This window comes from Cynoglossus semilaevis, chromosome 4 (assembly GCF_000523025.1).
Source record: "Cynoglossus semilaevis isolate Cse_v1.0 chromosome 4, Cse_v1.0, whole genome shotgun sequence".
Lineage (NCBI taxonomy): Eukaryota > Metazoa > Chordata > Actinopteri > Pleuronectiformes > Cynoglossidae > Cynoglossus > Cynoglossus semilaevis.
Window position 1 is genome coordinate 5146806 of NC_024310.1, and position 20285 is coordinate 5167090.

General features: G+C 38.8%; 5 protein-coding genes across 14 annotated transcripts in view; 3 read left to right on the forward strand and 2 right to left on the reverse strand.

Moving 5' to 3' along the window:
- The window catches only part of LOC112486949 (uncharacterized), a 3133-nt gene extending 830 nt beyond the window's left edge, over positions 1 to 2303 (forward strand). For both annotated transcript variants that reach the window (XM_025055081.1, XM_025055080.1), the window contains exons 2-5: positions 183 to 231; positions 370 to 513; positions 833 to 975; positions 1535 to 2303. In XM_025055081.1, coding sequence (XP_024910849.1) covers positions 189 to 231; positions 370 to 513; positions 833 to 975; positions 1535 to 1756 — 552 coding nt within the window. In that variant the 5' untranslated portion in view covers positions 183 to 188 and the 3' untranslated portion in view covers positions 1757 to 2303. The remainder of the gene's footprint in view (positions 1 to 182; positions 232 to 369; positions 514 to 832; positions 976 to 1534) is intronic.
- sdhdb (succinate dehydrogenase complex, subunit D, integral membrane protein b) lies at positions 2168 to 6286 on the reverse strand. Its single transcript, XM_008308707.3, has 4 exons — positions 6151 to 6286; positions 5383 to 5493; positions 4812 to 4962; positions 2168 to 3701 (listed from the first exon to the last, which is right to left on the reverse strand). The coding sequence occupies exons 1-4, from the start codon at positions 6206 to 6208 to the stop codon at positions 3536 to 3538; spliced, it is 486 nt and encodes a 161-aa protein (XP_008306929.1). The 5' UTR covers positions 6209 to 6286; the 3' UTR covers positions 2168 to 3535.
- Positions 6287 to 6707: 421 nt separating this feature from the next.
- Positions 6708 to 8025, forward strand: timm8b (translocase of inner mitochondrial membrane 8 homolog B (yeast)). Its single transcript, XM_008308706.3, has 2 exons — positions 6708 to 6931; positions 7441 to 8025. Exons 1-2 carry the CDS (start codon positions 6830 to 6832, stop codon positions 7606 to 7608), a joined length of 270 nt encoding a protein of 89 aa, XP_008306928.1. The 5' UTR covers positions 6708 to 6829; the 3' UTR covers positions 7609 to 8025.
- A 150-nt stretch (positions 8026 to 8175) lies between these two features.
- Positions 8176 to 12173, reverse strand: il4i1 (interleukin 4 induced 1). 2 transcript variants are annotated; one of them, XM_008308705.3, is made up of 9 exons: positions 11758 to 12173; positions 11382 to 11543; positions 11155 to 11260; positions 10674 to 10903; positions 10248 to 10360; positions 9663 to 9864; positions 9365 to 9433; positions 9125 to 9261; positions 8176 to 9009 (listed from the first exon to the last, which is right to left on the reverse strand). In XM_008308705.3, exons 2-9 carry the CDS (start codon positions 11412 to 11414, stop codon positions 8244 to 8246), a joined length of 1656 nt encoding a protein of 551 aa, XP_008306927.1. In that variant the 5' UTR covers positions 11415 to 11543; positions 11758 to 12173; the 3' UTR covers positions 8176 to 8243. The 2 variants fall into 2 exon arrangements, with proteins under 2 accessions (XP_008306927.1, XP_024911052.1); XM_025055284.1 differs by lacking the exon at positions 11758 to 12173 and having other exon boundaries at positions 11382 to 11652.
- Positions 12174 to 12441: 268 nt separating this feature from the next.
- snx19b (sorting nexin 19b) overlaps positions 12442 to 20285 on the forward strand; it is a 23650-nt gene continuing 15806 nt past the window's right edge. For 6 of the 8 annotated variants that reach the window (XR_003049526.1, XR_003049527.1, XR_003049528.1 and 3 more), the window contains exons 1-11: positions 12442 to 12501; positions 13607 to 13874; positions 14072 to 14266; positions 14566 to 15768; positions 16188 to 16386; positions 16493 to 16593; positions 16686 to 16805; positions 17008 to 17132; positions 17319 to 17412; positions 17500 to 17653; positions 19981 to 20110. Coding sequence is in view for 4 of the 8 variants with exons in the window: in XM_025054959.1 (XP_024910727.1) it covers positions 13671 to 13874; positions 14072 to 14266; positions 14566 to 15768; positions 16188 to 16386; positions 16493 to 16593; positions 16686 to 16805; positions 17008 to 17132; positions 17319 to 17412; positions 17500 to 17653; positions 19981 to 20110 (2525 nt within the window). In the remaining 4 variants the exon portion in view is untranslated. Of the gene's footprint in view, positions 12502 to 13350; positions 13370 to 13606; positions 13875 to 14071; positions 14267 to 14565; positions 15769 to 16187; positions 16387 to 16492; positions 16594 to 16685; positions 16806 to 17007; positions 17133 to 17318; positions 17413 to 17499; positions 17654 to 19980; positions 20111 to 20285 lie in introns of those variants that run through there. The other 2 variants (XM_008308703.3, XM_025054958.1) reach the window with 2 other exon arrangements.

Consider the following 20285-nt stretch of genomic DNA (forward strand, 5'->3'; position numbering starts at 1 on the left):
CCTTCCAGTGGACTCACCACCCGCAGGAAGGTTTGGGGGGGTTGGTACGGTGCAATGTGATTTGGGTGACGACTGCTGTCCCCGCGACCCGGTAACGGATAAGTGGATGAAAATGGATGGGTTTTTAAAATCAATTTACTTCAGAACTTGTTGACTTACCCTTGGATTGTGTTTATTTTCAGGAGTTCATGATGGCTGACACAATATGCAACGACACCTTCTACTTTGAAGGTACATTTTTTCTTTCTTTTTTTTTCCTCAAGCAAATCAAAAACACTTTCTTCTTCGACATACAGCATCTGGGTCCATCCTGTGAAAACCTTTCTGTTATCACATGTGATATTATGAGGTTTTTTTCTCCAATGACAGATAACATTGACGGGGATTCCTTCACTGACTCTGCTCGCTGCCTCACATACAAGCTCCAGTGCAAGGACAACAAATATCTGTTTCTTAATTCTGATGGAGAGTTCCGGCTTCAGCACATGACCATACAGGAGCAGTGTCAGCTTGGTAATATGATGCTAAATAACCTCAGTTATTTATTTGAACCATTCCACTAAAAATGCATGTGCTACATGGCGATTAGTGAGTTAATGTGTAGGCACTGGCCAGAGGACAGCACCACCTCCTGGTAAGAACCTTCAAGCAAAAGGCAGAAGTTTCTGTGAAGTAATTTTGTTGCAAATTTTAAAGAATACAGACCTTAGGGCTAATGCTCCTACTCATATGACATAAAGTCCAGATGTGCAGTCCTAATCCAGTCTCTGCACACTCCGTAACTCTTACATTGCACATAACCCGTCTATTTTCTATGTGTCTACATTTTCAGACTGCAGATTCAACATACATTTGTACAGTGACTCATCCAGAGATCAGAAGCAGGGAATCGCAGTCATACTCTACATGAAGAAGGATGGCCGGAAGCTGGTGGTCTGCTGCAGGAGGAACAATGAAATCTATTCTGAGGCCATGGTGAGAAGAACACACTGTTAGCTCACAGTAACTGAGTCACACACTGTTGTCCAACTTCCCACCAAATCAAATTTCTTTGTTGCTGCTCTGCTGGAATATGCATGTGGCATTTGCAAGTTTATAGATAGAATTTTATTAATCCATTTCCATCAGGAAATGTAGGCAGTGTACGCAGGCTGACAGAGCAATTAAATTAAATTAACTTTATTAATCCCATATTTGGGAAATTCATGTGGTAACAGCAGATGAACCCACCTACGCATTTAGACATTTTTTGTCACTTATGTCACTGATCCACAAATTAGAAAACTGCTTCCTCACACACATTCACAACCACGCCTAAAGCAGACATTTAAAATGAAAAAAAAAATAAAAATTGGTGGCTTTACTGTAAGGCTTTATAACTAACCACCTGGGTCGTCAGGATACCAGGCGCACAGACGCAACCCCTCATCTCCCTTTGTTATTTTTGTAAATATGTTGTTGTTTATAGTTGAAGTTTTAGTGGGTGAAAAAAAACAACAACTGGAAACTGCAAAAGTATGTTTTTCCTCAACAGGAACTGCCGTACAAAATCGAAGACAAGGCCCACAAGGCCTTGTTCTACCTGACCAAACTCACACATGACAAGTTCATGTTTGAGTCATCTGTGTTCCCTTCCACATTCCTGGGATTCGAGCCAGTGAAGGATAATCCCTCACTGAAGAAACCGGTGTTGCATGAAAAAGGTTTTGATGGAGTGGGCGAGGACTCAGAGGTCATTTTATCCAAATGTCATTGATGGGATGGAGAGAAGCCAGAAAAGGAAACCCAACTTCTAACATCCCTGACATCTTTTTATGTTTTTTTTTTTTTTTTTTTTACATTTATTGGAATACTGTTATCTGATAGAGATGTAGACAGTTGGTACAACTTGTTTACTGTGGTCAAGGTGTGAGAGAAAACACAAGTGTCATAATGGTCACTATTTACTGTTCAAATGCATTGCAACACAAATTAGGAACAAGTTCTAGATTAAACTAAATGAGTGATGAGGTTATTTATTGCTAAAAATGCATTTTTAAAAAGAAAATATTTTTAAAAGTTGGTAAAGACCTAGTATGTATGTAAAGTAACTGCTACTTATTGTCATATCAGTTTTTTTTCTCTTTGGGTAAACTAAAAAAACTACAGCGTTAAAGTAAGGCATTACCATTTTTAATGTTTCACCTTTATTTATTTTTTATAAGCTCTTTGAAAATAATGTGCATCTCCATGAATGTCTCTCTTCTATAATTATGCATCTGTTTGAGTAAGCCACATTTAAATGATTTTTAAATGATGAAAGTCACAAATAGGAAAACATTACATCGCCTTTATTGTTTGGCAGAGGCAGGAGTGCTGGACTCTTAAGTGCCACATGTGATTTTTTGTGCGTAAAACTGTTGATGACAGCAGCCTTGGAGCTGATATGATGCTGGTACACAGTTAATGTAAGAAACAAAGCGACAATGCAGCAAAGAAATACAAAATAACGTGTTTAGCTGTGATCGTTCATTGGTACTGCAAGCACACACTACAGGCTAACATGCTGTGAGTAAATAATCCATTATTACATCTGGCTCCCATATTGTCCTTTAAGATTAGAAATACCTTTTTTAATAACATTTGACAAATAAACTGACACTTGCATAATTTGGTTTTGTTTTTTCTTTTGTTTAGTTGAAATTAAACCGAAACAAATTTAGTTTAGTTAGGCAACTCTTCACAAATATTTAATCAGAAAAAATGTTAACTCATTCACATGTATGTATTGATTTTAGGTAAAACAGGTCCTTAAAGTTCAACTAAAAGGAACTGGATAATGTATTTAAGTAAATTATAACAGAAGAAGAATCTAGAAATGTAGCCTGGTTTATTTCCTGAACCAAATTAATACCCGTTTGTTGTCGCCACTGACCTACATATAACTGTTAATGTGCTCTGTCAGCTCATTGTAGAAAAAAACATTTAAACCCACCTATAAATGCCCCAGTGAAAAAGGTGCTTCTCTCTTGGGTTCAGTATAACCACTTTCTTAGCATTTACTCAGTACATTTAACATTTGAACAGCTACGGGACTAAAAGCTGTTATGGTGAAGGGCCACTGTGTCAACAACACAACCGTAGATCTGACATACCGCCATTATTACCACATAACCGAAACGGCAGCCCCCTGCTGGAAAATCAGAAAAATAAGAAAGTAAATCTTGGGAAAGTCCCCATAACCTAACAGTTCTTACTTATTACAGTGAAGGGCTCATGTTTATATATCTGTGAAGATACATACAGTATAATTTTATGGGACATTTTGCTGACATTGATGATGACTTTGGTTCATACAAAGCCACAGAACGACTGAAGCTCGAAGTGATCAACATGATTTCCAATTACACACTAATAGTCAACAGAATATATATATTTATAGGAATTTACATGGAACACCTTGATGTTTTTTTTCTTCTTAAACAAATCAGTTGAGATTAGATTGTTCATGTCCCGGTGTCTTGGTTCTTCTATAACTTTCCAGTTTTCCCAGTTTTCATTTGCTCCAGAGGAGGGCAACAGCTTTACAGATGCCCACATCGTTGTAGTTGAAGTAGCAGAGACCAGCGAAGGTGACAGTGGACAGAAGGAAGAGACCGGCATTGGCAATTTTAATCTTTGTGTCACCGTGAACGTAGTCTGTTAGCACCTGCCCAAGGCCCCTACAGAACAAAATAAAAAGGTATTAGAAATCAACAAGAATGAGCACAATTGACTGTTTTTATAAAAAATATTTTGAAAAACGGAATAGAAAAAAGTGTGTATGTTTTAACACAGATTCTGTTGATTTTTTAAAAATAGAAAGTGTTGAAAGTATGGTGAAACCTGGTTAATGCAGTGACAATGTCTAACAATTCTGGAACGCAAGTCAAAGTCATTACAGCCAAAGAGGTCAAAAGTTGACCTTCTGAGATACCAGCCAGCAAAGAGAGAACTGACTTAAGAGTTATTACCATGAAATTGCTGGTTTGGTTTAATTCCTTGAGCTGCCCTGCTGGTCAGAAACACACACTGATGTGACACTAAGCTAAGCCACCTTTTCAAGTCAGACAGAATAGTCCCAACAAAAGACAAAGAGAAAAAGAAAAAAAAACCAAAGATACCATTTTTACATTTCTGTAAAAAAAAAAAAAAAAAAAAAGTGTATGGAAGTTTAAAAAGCCTCTCATCCCAAACGGGTCAGTTAAGTGACTGTATTGATGTAGGGATTAAAGAGGAAGGTCAGATCAGATTAAGAGGATTTGGCACAAAACTTTGCCCACAAGCCCCTGAGAGGTCATATGACGGAGCAGATTTAACACTCACATTTGTTTTTTTCCCAGGAAAGGTGAGATGACCATGTCACATACACTTACTGGTCCTTGTAAACACTGTGTAATGTGAATTCACTTTGTAATGAATGGTATGAACACTAGTTTAAAAGCTTAAAAAGTTTAAAGCCCCAAAACACATTTGACCATAATGGGCTACAAGGACTTGTCTGACATTAGGATAAAATTAAAATTTTGGATCAGGGCAACAGAGGAAAAAAAAGGAACAAAAAGTTTGTCATATGCAACATTTATAACCACAATAAATATAGTTTATCAATGTGGCTCCCAACCTTAAAGCTGAAGCCACATACTGTATAATTTATTGCAGCAGATCTGTTGCAGCTATGACACAGTTTACCAAGTTTAAATAGTAAATCAAGTTTATAACAACATAAACGAACTAGACGAAGACACAAAATAAAAAGAATCGATCTTCAGGCAAATGTTTTCTCATCTCACCAGTGGCCATGCAGCGTCAGTGCAGCAGCCAATGAATAGTCTATGAATGGACCAGGGTTAAAATAGGCAACAGGTCCCATGGCTAGCAACAGGACACTAACCGCTCGCTCCGCTGTCCAGTGCAAAGAGGCGGCTTTGGAGCCAGAGCTTGCTGCAGAATACAAGAAAAGAACTGTCAAGATATCGTGCAATGACAATACAGACCATTATATATATATGACAAAAAAAAGTTTAATTAACACCTGCAACATTTTATTTTCCATGTACAAAATACACTTAATGTAAATTATTGTCTCTGCTCCAGAAAAAGTGGGTGCGACAAAATCAAAATGTAGAATCTGCCAAAACAACCAGGTACTGGGTATGTAGGGCTTTAATTTACCAAGATGCATTATTTTTACATAAGGAACACTGGTAGGACAAATAGTATGTGTTCAGTAGCTACACTGCATGTCAATTTAACATAGTCCTGTCAAAAACCAAAGTTAAACTGACTAATAGTCAACAAATCATTGATCCATTTTCTTGTGATTCCACACCACACTCTTCAAAAGAAGATGTCAACACTCACCATTGAGAGCTTGAGAGGCATGAATCCTTGCTGTAAGCATATAGGGATGGTCCTGGTATTTGTGTGATGCAACCAGTGCTCTTGGCAAGAGAGTGCTTTGATAAAGCAGAGCTGGAGAGAATAGAAACATGTTTACCTTGAAAATAATGTATATTTTGGATTTTTTGTTACGAATACTGTGTTTTTCTTTTACCTAAAATAATTAAATCTGTAATTTAGGCCCGAATCATGTTTTCTACACTTTAGCCAGTCAGGCTTAGCTACACATTTTTAAAGACTAAAGTTTTACAACAGCTATTATTCGTGTTTGACCAGCGTGATATTGTAGATGATGAAAGACAACGTTATTTATGAAAGAAGTTTTTTTTTAAGCATTCAAAAAGATTCAAAATGTAACCACATGGCCCTTAAACGAATCAACTGACATTTGTGTTTGTCCTTAAATGACACTCTGAGACTATAGTCAGGAATGCAGGAAGCTTCAATTCCCCTATGCTAGCGACAAGGCTAAAAACAAACAAAGCTTTATGTTAACGACCATTAGCAACGAAGAACATCATCTTTCAATTTCTTTAATACGCTACCGAGAGTTTGATGAAGTCAGTTAACCATGTTGATTAACGCTACATTTGGGAGTAGTCTTCCGCTACATAGCCAGTATTTTGACGTCCCTTATTTAAAACCGCAGAGCCATAAACCTACTACACGAAGCTTATCATCCACATTTGATATTTACAAAAGCATTGTACGGGGAATAGAATCACTTACGTTTAATTCCTCTGCGACAAACACAACTTAACCTGGCCACAGCCGCCATGATGATCATATACCAAGGTCACCACAGTTTCCCGGATATAGTTATGACGTAGTTGACAGTGGTTCAAAAATGGCGGATGATGAGCTGTAAATGTTTCACCGTACATATATGCTTGGCATTTAATACAAACAATAAAAAAGAAACTCTGATTACATTCATGCCAAATATAAATATTAATTAATTAATTAATTTCATTACAAAACTGTAGTCAGTTATCCAACTGACTACAGTTATCCAACTTTTGATAACTACCTTCTTTATGACTTTCAATGACGTAAGTCAAAGTTGATGATTTATGACATACTTTCAATGACGTAAGTCAAAGTTGATTATTATGGTTTATGACAGAATTGGTATTATTTACAGTTCTATAGCTGTCTCAAATGTGAAACGCAACAATTTTAAATAGTCTTCTTTTGCGTATACCGTTTGCTCTTCCTCTTTTCTCCAGCGGAAGCGCTATGGGTTGAAGCGTCCGGGCGTTCCAGATAATTTATATATCAGCGCTGCTTCCCCACCGGTCGCTGCCACTGACAGCGTCGTCGTTTTGAAACGAAAGGTCATACTGTAGCTTGAACCACGTTGGTTACAGTCTGCCGGTCTCTATCTCAATCCCTCTATAACAGAATCATGGACAATTATAATAATTTGAGCGCATCTGAGAAGGCGCAAGCGGCTGAGCTGCAGCGAATGATCGCCGTTGAACAGCAGAAAGCACAGTTTCAGGCACAGGTTTGTACGCAATCACGGCTAACATGCTAACATATATGCAGTGCGTTAGCATACATGACCAAGACAGTAAAGCTAGCATCATATATTCTGATTTTGCTATAAGCCTTCTGCTTAGTGATTCTTATATTATTCCTACGTGGCTTTGACTATACCTAAAATATGATATATATGGTATAAACTTCTAAATGCTATGCAATTAGACAATATTATATATGAGATATCAATGCACACATCACACCTCAATGAGTGATTAATTCATATATGCTCAATTACGGATGGGTTAAGGTTCAATTGTAATTCCTTCAGTGAAGGGCAAAATGACAGTGTTACCTCTAATGTTTGCCTGCATACGGTAATTCCTTCAGTGAAGGGCAAAATGATGTTACCTCTAATGTTTGCCTGCATACATTAAGTTAAATGAAAGTAATGATTCTTATATTTATTAGTAGGGAAATATCAATATGCTTTTCAGTGCTCAGTAAATGACTTGTGTTCATATTCAATTCAAGGTGCACAACTTCACTGACATCTGCTGGGACAAGTGTATGGATCGCCCAAGCTCGAAGCTGGACTACCGTACGGAGACTTGTCTCGTGAGCTGCGTGGAGCGCTTCATAGACACCACCCTGACCATAACTAACCGCTTCTCACAGATGGTACAGAAAGGAGCTCATTAAGAATGGACAGTTTGTGCCAATGATGCCTCTTGGATAAAAGTGAAAAGGACTTTCGGTGCTGCACCAAGTCAAATTATATACTATTATATAACTGAAAATATGAGCATTGGAGGATGTTGACATTGTGCTCATTTTATTTGTGAATAGCAAATCTGCTTTTTTCCTGGTCACACTAATGGAAACACATCAAATAGGTCAGTATAAAAGGAAAATAAATATTATGTCCTGCAGTTGCCATATTGATTAAATATTGTTTAAAATATTGATCGACTATAACATATTGGTGTCACGTTGTTTGTATAGACATGTTTGAAACATGTAACTGCACAATATACAGGATCCTTTCATACATGGGTAAAGGTCCACTTGTGAAAATGAAAATATAAGTGTACAATAAAATACAATTCTTCATTACTATATAGGTGACTCTTGAATTTAATAGACATTCTGAGTAACCAGTAATAAAATAACATGACATAACATGGATTAGAGCATGTCAGAATAAAATGCAAAAAGACCAACAATTCTCTACTTAATAATTTATAATTCAATGCAATAATTATTGCAAACTGATGTTTGAGCTTTAGGCTTAAACAAACCTGTCTGTTTGTCTGTCTATATTTGAAGAAGCATAACTAGAGGGTGGGGCTGTTAATGTTTTTAGCTGCCCGTAGTGCACTCTTCATGGAGGTTTCAATCCATCCATGCGGTTGGGCTGTGTGATCTCCCGCAAAGTGCACACGTCCCTCACTTCTGAACAATTCTCTGGAGTAGTGGCTGTGCTGCAAGGGAGTCAAGAGGGCAAAGGCTCCCAGGCTGTAAGGATCCAGACCCCACCTTTTTACCACCCCTCCTGTCCATAGGCTCCTGATAGCCTCTCCATGGATCATGACCAAGTCTTCCAGGACCATACTCATCAGTTCCTCATCCTTGATCCCGTGGAAGAGCGAGGAGTCATCAGCGATGGTGTAAGATGCCAGCAGAGCACCTGCTCCTGTGCCTGGGAAGCTGTGACTGGGATAGTAAATGAAGCGAGACATGCGGTCTGTGATGCTCTTTCCCCCTCTGATGCCTTCTTTCTCCCAGAAACGCACACTGAAGCTGAGAATCACCTTGGTGGCACTGGTGTAGTGGGTTGAATGCAGGGCCTCCATCTTGGTCCCGGAGAGAGGAGGTTGGAAGTTAATGAAAAGCGTGGCCTTGGCTGTGGCTGTTACCAGGACGTAGTCGACAGTGAGGCTTGTTAGCAGGCGTGAATCCTGCCCGTCTCGATATGTCACTGTGACATTGCTGCCTGTTTGGTGGATCAGCGTTACCTTGGAGTTCAGAAGGATGTCGGAGTTTAAGAGGTTGCTGAGCGCTGTGACAAGCTGGTCGAAACCGCCGTCAACCTCAAAGTAGCTGGAAGGAAAACAAAATACATCAGTAAAGCATCACTGCCCAATGTAAAACAACTGTAATTACTGAGTAACGTGTTTCGATGCTGAGGATGATGATAATTATACAAGTTTCTTACTCATTGTTATCGTTGATGTTTGACACTACATACAGCATTTCCAACAGTGAAATGTAGTACATGCCACTTGTATTCAGGATATCCCCGATCATCTTCTGGGCTCCAAGACTCAGGTTACCCTCTTTGATCAGGAATTCCTGTAAGATGAAAACTATCGTTTAGTTTAATCAAAGGCCACAGTAAAATTTAAACCAGTAAATATTACATTTGTTGTCCGTTAAAATCAAAGAATCTCTATACCTTCATTGCGTAGATGTCATATTTATCTAACAAGACACTGCAGCCATGTGTGTTGAGGTCGTTCTTCAGCTGAGGAGAGATTACAGAATTGACATGTAGCAATAAGTAACAAATTATAGCATTTATTTTGTACGACTAGGCTAAAATGATTTTGCAATTATCGTTTTGTGCTAATACTAAATTGACATAATATTCAACTTCAATAGTTTTTTTTTACTGTATACTGATTTAACTTTAGTGTAAGAATTATCATTTCTTTTGATTTAACATGTCGGAGAAGTGTGGAACGGACACCAACGTTAAACAGTGTGTCATCGAAGAGTTGGAATGCCGTCTTTCCTCTCTCTCCTTCGTTCAAGCTGTAGTTGAGAACGCCAGGGTCACTCTCCACTGTGTAGGTTTTGTGGAGCAATCCATTCACCAGGTAGTAGGTGTTGTTGTTCTCCTGGATGAACTGGTTCAGGGGGATGTTTAATTTGGAGGTTAGGGAAAGCAGGATTCTATGGAATATACAGATAATATCACAAATTAATTCATATTATTTACGTATGTAGGATCTTTCTTTTGTCCACAGTGGACCAATCAAACATTGTCTGTGTGACGGGAATGTTGTCAGAGACAAGATACTGTATATAGTTTTACTTCCTGTAGTGTGGCTACGAGCCAAATATCATTAATTCGGCTGGAGCTCTAGGAAGGAAAGTTAACTTCTTGTCATTATGACTCAGCACACCACTGCACACAATGAAATGTGAGCAGGAGCCTGCTTAAGCACTCTCTCTCTCTCTCTCTATATATATATATATATGTACATATATATATATATAGAATGATAGATGACAAAATATCATAGGAAAAGTGTGTTCTTAGAAACGTGACTCACTTATTTAAGCTTGAAATCCTCATGGCTCCCAGTTCTGCATACCAGCCTTCTGCTGTGTTCCTGAAGGTCTCAATGCGCCCTCCAAGACGTCCACTTGCTTCTATTATAGTCACCTTAATGTCCACGGTGATACAAAAAGTACCATTTTAGACATTATAATTATGTCAAGTATTGCATTCTGTGAACTTAAGGTTATTAATATACACAATAGACTGTGTTCACTAAGAGCATTCATATTTCCCTTCTATATATTTATATATATCTTCTTTTCACGAAACGATCAGTGAAGCAAAAAATATTGAGAGCCTATGCTGTATAGCCCTCACCTTAAGTATTAAAGTAAACAAAAATGAGTATTCTTGAGGATAAAGAAACACACCATTTCACTCCTTCACTCTGCAAAGTGTAATTCGAGCTTGAATTTACCTTATGGCCGACGTCCTCTAAAACCTTAGCAGCAGTGAGTCCAGCAATGCCCCCACCAACAATTGCAACATGTCCAGGTGTTTTGGTGGGAGGAAGTCCTTTATCCATGATGCCGAGGAGCTCGCTGTAGTCCGTGTCTTCCAGGCAGTGGCTTATGGGGTCTTTAGAAACCACTGGCACTTTAGAGCCACTTGCAGTGAACCACACCACCCCCACTAGAAGCAGAAAAACTGATGGAGGCAGAAATGCTGTTAAAGGGACTGGTTTGAAACAAGTAAATTTAACTGTAATTTACATTTCCAAGCAAAACTTATGACACAGAGAGCAAAGATTGTAGGCAGATAGTTTTCTGTCAACAATACAGCCCAGTGTATGATTTCAGTATCCAGTTAAGGGCCCACTTGGATCTATTCTAAACTAATTGTATCAAGAAACCTACTGAGCTACTAGTTTCTAGTTAATAAATGTGTTAAACACCTACTGCAATTGCAAAGTGCCAAGTGAGGGATCATCCTGTGGATAGTCGTCTGCAAGCTGGGATTGTGATCTGTTCTGCTTAGTGTGGCTTTGTAAGAAGGAACAGACACCTGTAGAAAACATTGGGAGAAGTGGAAAGGAGAGGTGAAATCAACTTGCCTGGAGGATGATCTACTTAGAAAACAAAATACTACCTTAGCATACAAAAAAGAGAAGAGGTACATCACTCACCTTTATTAAAGGTAAGGTGTCGCTGGTCATCATGAACTAATTTACAATCATGGACAAATGAAGGCAAACCTCCAACGCTGTCTCCTTATATGAAGGTGGATGTGGAGGTGCGGTATGTGTGAAATTGCACAATTTCCCACACCAGCTCCAGATTCAACCAAACTGAACAAATCAGATTAGTGAGGTTCTATTACTTATCTGCATACCTCATTACCTCCATTTTAATTCATCACAGTACTTGTCCTTCTAGATTTCACCAACCAAATGCAACATTTCACACTAAATATTTGATGGTCATTTACATGGAATACTGCATATTGAAATAGTGATGATAAAAAAAATACAATTAACACTTTGAAGCAGGGCCTTGACTTACATGTGAAAAAGCTTGAGCTGTCAGGATCTTCATCCTTCTGCCTTGTCATCTCCTAAACCTAACTGAATGTGAATGGAAAAGCTGGTTCAGCAAACCTTGGATTGCTGCTTGTAAAAAAAAAACCCAGTGCAGGTTACGCAATGTGTAGGACTTACATCACATGTTATATATGTATATATATATATACATACATACATGGTCATGTGTAAGGTGTGTGTGTGGAAATCTAAAACAACTGTTTTGTAGACTTACTAAAATCGTGGAACCATTCTAGGAGGAAAATAAAAAGTACTCTATCTTGAGCTGACTACAACCTGAGTTCCCTTATTTATGTCCCTATAAATAGGCTAAATACAAGGTATTTGTTCACCAAAAGGTAATAGTTACTTAAGTACTGGACCAAGAAATATATGTAGCATGAACTTTTTTGGTCATCGTATGTACACATGTTAGGTTAGGAATTAAAGTAAATCTATACACGATTAAGAAATGAATGCAAAATTACATATTGCTTAATTGTAAAATTTTAATTTTTCCTCAAATATTAAATTTTACAAAAATAATTTTCATGAGAAAATAAACATTTCAATATATATATATTTTTTGCCATTTTTTGTTTACGTCTATGCCGTTTTCTGACACTAGATGGCTTTGTCGCTTTAACTACGTCACTTTCCGGAAGTAAACAAAATAAAAATGGAGTCATAAGATGTTGACAGGAGCCTAAACTGACAGTTCGTGCAGGTGATTTACCTTTAATTTTGTGTATCATGAGCTTAGCAAAAATCGCTACATTGTCCTTGAAACTGTGTATATAGAAAGGACAGTTAGGTTATCGCTAGCTAACGGCAAATGGAGCCCGGACCTAAGCCCCAAACCTACTTTAGGTTGTTTTTTTAATTATGTATTCCTGTTATATGCTATTATTGCAAACACGGCACTATTACCGGTCTTGCAACGTTATATTCGGAACGTTTGTGATGTTTGTGCCATGCTGAAACAAACAGTGATGACAGCGCTTTGCACTCCCAATGAACACAACGACAAACGGTGCCTTAATGTCGTCGTCCTAAGTATAGTATCAACTTATCGGATTTTTCTCATGAAAAGACGTTAATTCGTGCCGTATATGCCACGAACCATTCTTAAACCTAATTGTCTTTTTTGTTTGGTGTGAAAAAGTTTATATTTGCGATACTGTTGTAACAGAGCTTTACTCAACTGAGGAATATACGGGATTTAACTAGCACTTGAAAAATAATAGGTACATATGAGCAAAAGCGTGCTCGTGTCACGACCATTGTGACCAGTAAATAATTTAAACAAATGCATTTGTTGCAGTACATTCATAGAACAAAAACCTTATTGTTTAACAAACATCCACAGTCAACAAAAACATAGCTATCACATAGGGAAATTTTATAGTGACATTTTTCACAGTCAACAAAAACATAGCTATCACAAAGGGAGAAAAAGTTAGTTTTTACACAGTTAAAAGGAGAAAAAGGTTAAAGAATTGGTTTCTTTTCAAAGACAACAGCAATGAAAGGCGAAAAGAAACATTTTGTATAAAGATAAAAGGACAACTTAAAAGAAAGTTTGTTTTGATCAGGTAAAAGTTGAAACTTTTTCCCCCAATATTCTTTTTTTTCTAGTACATACAATATAAATAATAAACCATATACTATATGCCATAAACTATATACTTCTAACAGGAAGAGCTAATGTATTGATATATAATGTGTCAGTTACTTCTTTAAACTTATAAAACATGTACATATACGCATGTTTTTAAATATGAGTTCATCTGGTTATACCATAAACTAAAGTAGCTTCTTTTTTTCTCCAGGCTGCGGTGTTCCTCTGGTTTGTGCGATGAGCAGTTTTAGTCGTGAGATTGTCAGACAGTAAACATGACCGAGGTGTTAGGACAGAGAAGCTTGCTGGGCCTGGGCATGCTGCTGGCATGGCTGGTTCTCTTCCACCTGCTTGTCAACATCTGGCTGCTGTGTGTGTTCACAAGCCTGCTGGTGGTGGTGGGGGGCTGGCTTGGCTCACAGGCAGTGCTGGAGTCTAACAGTGTGGTTCACCTCGAGCGGTTTGTCACGCTGGAGCAGGTAAATGTGGAAAGGCTTTCAAAATGATGCATTTTCCATTGATTCCATTACTGTCTAATATGAATCAGAATTCACTATATCTGTGTACCTAAAAAAAAAAGAAGCATTTGCAACCACTGAGTAGTAAATCATAGCCCTCTAAACTTTATCGACTTGCTTGTCTTGAAACTAAATTTGCTGTGAAAACACCTGTTCAGATCCCGCCATCTTTGGAGGATGATCGACATTTAGATGAGGAGATTCATAAAACAGTGAAGAAAATCATCAGAGACTTTGTCACCTCCTGGTACTGCCCCGTGTCTTCTGAGAGTGGGTTTGAGAGGCAGGTTCAAGACGTCATGATGTCCGTGGCCAAGGAAATGAAGAAACGTGCAAGACATGTCGACAAGAAGGTACTGTGATATAAGTGTTGTTTCCAATCATTTGTTTTGTAGTGTGTTTGTTGTGCACAAGAGGTTTTATGTGACAACATAGTCCTGAAAAGTATTTATTTTGACAGAAAATGCCATCACATACAATTTTCTTTCTGGTTTGCTAAAAAATGTAATTTTGTTGAAAGACTCAGACAAACTTAAATGCAAACTTAACAATTTTAACACTGTTAATATAAAGCACATATTTCGTTGTATGAAATGACAAAGAAATGTAATTCTAATTCAGTCTAAGAATCTTTATCTTCTCATCACTGCAGGAACTGACAGAGAGGATCCTGGATCTGTTTGGCTGCCACCTACAGGACTACATCAGCGCCAAGGAACAAGTGACTAACCAGCAGACGTCCTCAGCCTGCGAGAGCGAGCAGCTGTGGTTGGCGTATTCCAGGATCGCTACACCTCATCTTGCCGTGACCGGTGACACGGTGGAACTAAACTACACCAGAGTGTTTGTAGATTTGTTGCTGCACATTTTGGTTCCATACCCACATTTGGAGAGCCAAAGCGGACGGTTTGTTGTTGGCGAGCTTATCACATGCAATGTTTTCCTTCCTCTCGTTTCAAAATTGTCCAACCCTGACTGGTTAAACATTCTCTTGGTGGAAATATTCAGACAATCCAGTAAACCCAGGGAATCAGTTGCAGCAGAGCCAGTGACGACTGTCCCTCAGCTGTCGCCACCATCGGCTGATGGATCAGACCTGGCTCCTGTGGTGGAGACATCGCAGAGGAAAACCGAAGCTCCTTTGGGAAGAACGGAAACTGAAACTGTCACTGAAACACAGATGCCTCAGTCTGCAGCCTCTGACACCGTTGACAATGGGGAGGTGGTCTTTCCACAGACCAGTGCTGAAGAAGAAGAGCGATCCTTTCTTGAGGGAAACATGGGAGGAAGAAAGTCAAACCCATTTTATCAGGAAAATGACTCTGACCTTGATTCTCCTTTGGTTGATTATAAACAGAGTTCCACTGGTTTCCTGCTCATGATTGGCCAAGAGGAGCTGGTGTATGACAAAAGGAAAGAATGTACCACATCTGTTGACAACAATATCAGTGTGGACAGTGTGGACGTCTCTCCCTGTCCAGTGAATGGCTCTTGTCCAAACATCTTGGTGAATTCAGAACATCCTAATGGCTTCAGTCCCTCTTTAGTGAAGGGGGGAGATGTTTCTCCTAATGTCAGTGGCCTCCAGGATGTGGAAAGGGAGGCCAGGTCGCCCTCAGTAAACCCAACCAGTGAGCATCTTCTGAGTGTGGAACAGAGCGGGCTGGTGAGCTCCACTGAGCTGACTGCAGGCAGCCCACAGCAGGTGAACGCCTCGATGCCATCTTTTAGTTTTGAGCCCCTCAGCAGCCCAGATGGACCAGTCATCATCCAGAACCTTAGAATCACGGGCACCATCACAGCCAAAGAACACAGAGGCACCGGCTCTCACCCGTACACACTGTACACCATCAAAGTGAGTGCAGGACACGGTCACTCTCTCCACTCTCAACATTTTAACGTTAATTAGGGCTGTTTAAATATGATTAATGACACGGTCATTTTGTATAAATCACAATTAGTCGCAATTAATCTTGATCCTAAGAGTTATTCAATATTTCTATAAAATCACAATCGATCTGACAGTTGTGTCAGTTAGATTGACAAGAGTCAATCTAACTGAGAGTTGATGTTTTCCATCAGTCAGATTCTTATTCCTTCATGGCCCAACAGCCTGATTTTTAGAAGCATCCTCAAACTGAAAACCAATTGTATTAAAGCTTACAGAATAACTTCTGTATTTACCCAATTTACTACTTAAGCATCAGATAATACAGGTACATACAAAACCTGCCAGTTTGATTGACTAGAATTTGTTTTTTATTTTTTTAACAGTATGAGACGGCCATGGGTGATGAGACTCCAGGACTTGTCCAGTCTGGCTGTGGAGAAGCTGAAGTTGTGCAGACATGCTGTGAGACTCTGTCCCCCATTCAGTCAGTAGCTTACCACATGGTCAACAGACGATACAGCGAGTTCCTGAACCTCCAAACACGACTGGAGGAAAGGAACGACCTGAGAAAACTCATCAAAGGTCGGAACCTGATTGTATTGGTTCAACTTTATTAATTTTCTATTATAAGAAGTCTTTACTCAAATCTGATTCTGTGCCAACACCCACATTTCTATTGTTTTTTCAGGTGTGAAAGGTCCAAAGAAAATCTTCCCAGAAATGCCGTTTGGAAACATGGACAGCGACAAGATAGAGGCCCGAAAAGGTCTGCTCGAAACCTTTCTCAAGGTTGGTCTCAGACTTTATATTTACAAAAAAAAAATTCACTTTGTTTTTGGTCTTTTGTAGCTGTTGATGTAACTCTTTGCTCTTGTTTTTAGCAACTGTGTGCTATTCAGGAAATTGCTAACAGTGAAGAGATGCAGGAGTTTCTTGCCCTCAACACTGACGCCAGGATTGCCTTTGTGAAGAAGCCTTTCATTGTGTCACGCATAGATAAGGTTTGAGTCCGGATTTTTCCATTCATCCTAATATTATTCATAAGACGCCTGTTGCTTTTGAAACTGTTCTCAGACAAATGTTATCATTATTTTTTTTAATAATGTGCAGCAGAAAACATCTGCATGTGGTGGTATTAATTTAGGAGCTCTCTGCTGTTTGGTTTGTTTTTTACTTGTTGACTTTCTTGTCTCCTGTGTGCAGATTGTGGTCAATGCCATCGTGGACACTTTGAAAACAGCGTTTCCTCGTTCGGAGCCTCAAAGTCCGACAGATGATAACGAAGCAGAGACGGACGGAATCAAAATATATGTGGAAAAGAAAAGCAAGTAAGTCTCCAGATTCTCAGATCCACGTTCATGTCATGGTAAACATCAGCAACTCATTTATCCACTGTGTTTATCAAGTGTTTTGTAAATTAATTTACATTGAATAATGTAGAAGAAGGTGAATTTTGATGACCTCTGACCACGGTGTCCACAACTTTAATCTTTTTTGTGTTCGTGCTCTTTTAGATCTCGTCTGAAGTTCTCCACTAAAAACATTCCCTCCATGAATGTTCCGGAGGTTAGACCACCTGTTGTGTTCAGTTTGGACCAAACCAGGGCAGTAAGTGTCGGGAATCTGTTTTATTGATATGTTCTTTGGCTCTTTTCATTGTTGTACGGCCTTAATTCTACCTCCGTTCCCTTCCAGGTGTTCAGCAACATGTCTCTGGAAGATCTGAAAGCATCTATCACAGAACAAGAAAAACTCTCCATTGGTGTGGAGAGGGCAGGAAGTCCAGAAGTCCCAGAATTCAGAGGTTTTCTAAATGAAAGTTTGAGAGGAAAACAGAGACAGGAACAAGGTAAGACCACAGTAAGAATTACGATTAATTACGATTAACTGATTCGCAAATGTTTTCTATACATTGATAAAACTGTTTCAGTTTTCAGTCGTGCGCAGCCTGAAGATGTATTTTCTTGTGTCTTCTTCAGTTATTACAATCTTTAGACACAGAGATTTGGCTCTAGAACTGGGTTAATCACGCTAAACGATTTGGATTAAATATTTGCCTTTAGCTCAAAGCAAATTTCTGTATTTTGTCATATTGTCATCAAATACACAAAATCGTTTAACCTCCCAGACTCTCCTCATTATCAGTGCAATCATCAAGTCTGCTTTTCTGCGTCAATCCACTCTTCCCTCCCCGTTTTTTTTTTGTACTCTGTGTCTAAGCAGCACATTGACTCACTGCCTCTTCTTTCCTGTCTCCTTCACTTCACCATTTTCCAGTCAGTATCTGATCATAATTATGGCAGGAGCCTCTTGATCTAAAGCAGCCTGCCCAGTATTCCAGTCACTCATCAGACCAGGTCCACATTTTGGCAGACGTTGATGAGCTGCTGTAGCTGCAGACAAAAGCATAATAATTTTCAAATTGCGTGAGACCTCTTTAAGTTTAAATTCCATACCAAACAAATGCTGAACTTCCAACATACATAGAACTGCAAGAAATGCCGTTGACCCTACCTTTGTCTAACAATACTGCATTGATATTCTACAGCAATGTATGGATTTTTTAAATTAAGAATTAACATTACAATATTCAATTTAAAAAACGTGATCATTTTCCTGATGACGCCTGTGTAATCCCTTAAAATAATTAATTATCTGTATCTTAATCAATCACAGGGGTGTTTGGATGTGTAATCCCTTAAAATAATTAATTATTTGTATCTCAATCAATCCCAGCAGTCTTTGGGTGAGGGTGGGATATACCTTGCACAGTTCACCAGTTCATCACAAGGCACCAAATACAGACAAACAAAAATTCACAATCAAAACTGTGATTAGTTTACAGCAGGGGTCACTGACTATATTTGTCAGCCATTTTTTTGGACACACATTTTAAGGGCAAGAAACTCGAATAAGTTTTAAGAAAAATTAAATTTTTGTGCAACATTGCTATTTAATCCACTCTTGGGGCTGGATTGGATTGTTCAGCGGGCCGGATTTGGCCAGCGACCCACCAGTTGAAATTCACTGACTTGCAGTGTCCAAATGATCCTGACTGTCAGGCAGGAGCCTCATCCACATTTGCTACTGTGTGGCAAAAACAGCTGTCATTTGGATGGACTTATCCATCGTGTTACATCATACACCGTTGGTGCTCCATCCTTCTCCATCACAGGACGTGTATGATCTTATTAACGTCATATGGGAACGATCTTGCATTTGGTTGATGTTTGAAGGAGTCTAAATTGAATATCATTCCACGGCCAGGCATCTGGACATTGTCTTTTTAAAGACTGTCACTTTCCAGACAGTCAGGGTGAATAAAGGGTCTCATTCTGTGAGGACCCTGCAGTGTTTCACCTCAAAAGTCACCAGACAGTTCACGCACATGGGAGTGTCGTGCTACTTTTACAGCAGATGTTTACAACACTTTCTCCTGTACCACATGTTTAAAACCAGTAGCAGCCCCAAAGTTAAATGAAGGTTAAAGGTCATCAAGTTGGAGTGCTTTAACTTTAAATGTATTTGTTAAGAACTTTAAATACCACTAACCTTTGAAAACTAACATTGAAAAGTCATTCACGGTTGATTTAAATCATATAATCCAAGTACTGCAGTGTGGCAGACATATTATAAACACGTCTCAGGAAACGCTTGGAAAGTTTAATCAGTCTGGGCAAAACTGATGTAGGAAAAATAAAGACTTTTCAGAAGTCAAACTGCACCGTTTTCACAGTTAAGACGTTAGCGCTTTGATATGAAAGCACCTTTACCAGTCACTGTCATTGTTTTCATTTAAAAAGCTATCAAAGGTTTTGTTCTATTGTTTCTTTTAATGTCTTGAAGAATATTTAATATAACATTTTTTCCCACAGTCACAGTTTCTGATAGGCATTTGTTGCATTTTGAGTTTTTATTCAAAGCATTTCTAAATCATATATGACTGACTTCATAAAAATAATTTACCATCGTTTAACCACATGAGGGCAGTGTTGGTATATGTATGACATTGATAAGACTCGCTTGTGCTCCAGCTCTTCACAGAATCATTTTTAGAATCAGATTATTGGTTGTCATTGGATTATAATGTTGGGTAACAGGCCTGTCAGTCTGCTTGTCTGTCAAACACCGTGTCGAAGGTAATATATTTTACTGTGTTGTCTTGCATGTGCTCAGCATCTGAGATGGCGCTGGCAGAGGTGGCCCTGAACATCCTGTGTGTGTTGATGAAGGAGCAGTGGAGCTGGCTGTGCACTGAAAACGTTCAGGGGACCATCAGGCTGCTGTTTGGAACGCTGATCAACAGGTGACACTGTACATGAATTTCACAGTGATTTTAAGATTTAGAAGGTTATTAGTCACATGATCAGTCACTCGATAGATTGGACAGGAGAATATGGTGTAAATACACAGGAAAGAGAGGTAAGTAATGAAAGACAACACACATGTTGTCTTGTAAAAAAGAATGGGGAGAAAAAAGG

Bases quoted from the DNA above. Each gene is read 5' to 3' on its own strand.
- sdhdb (XM_008308707.3), bottom strand. From the start codon at position 6,208: ATGATCATCATGGCGGCTGTGGCCAGGTTAAGTTGTGTTTGTCGCAGA. The intron at 5,494-6,150 runs GTAAGTGATTCT...TATTCTCTCCAG, and splicing joins TTGTCGCAGAGGAATTAAAC to CTCTGCTTTATCAAAGCACT. The intron at 4,963-5,382 runs GTGAGTGTTGAC...TGTATTCTGCAG, and splicing joins TGCCTCTCAAGCTCTCAATG to CAAGCTCTGGCTCCAAAGCC.
- timm8b (XM_008308706.3), top strand. From the start codon at position 6,830: ATGGACAATTATAATAATTTGAGCGCATCTGAGAAGGCGCAAGCGGCT. The intron at 6,932-7,440 runs GTTTGTACGCAA...ATTCAATTCAAG, and splicing joins AAGCACAGTTTCAGGCACAG to GTGCACAACTTCACTGACAT.
- il4i1 (XM_008308705.3), bottom strand. From the start codon at position 11,414: ATGATGACCAGCGACACCTTACCTTTAATAAAG. The intron at 11,261-11,381 runs GTGAGTGATGTA...TGTTTTCTACAG, and splicing joins ACACCTTACCTTTAATAAAG to GTGTCTGTTCCTTCTTACAA. The intron at 10,904-11,154 runs GTAGGTGTTTAA...TGCCTCCATCAG, and splicing joins CTTGGCACTTTGCAATTGCA to TTTTTCTGCTTCTAGTGGGG.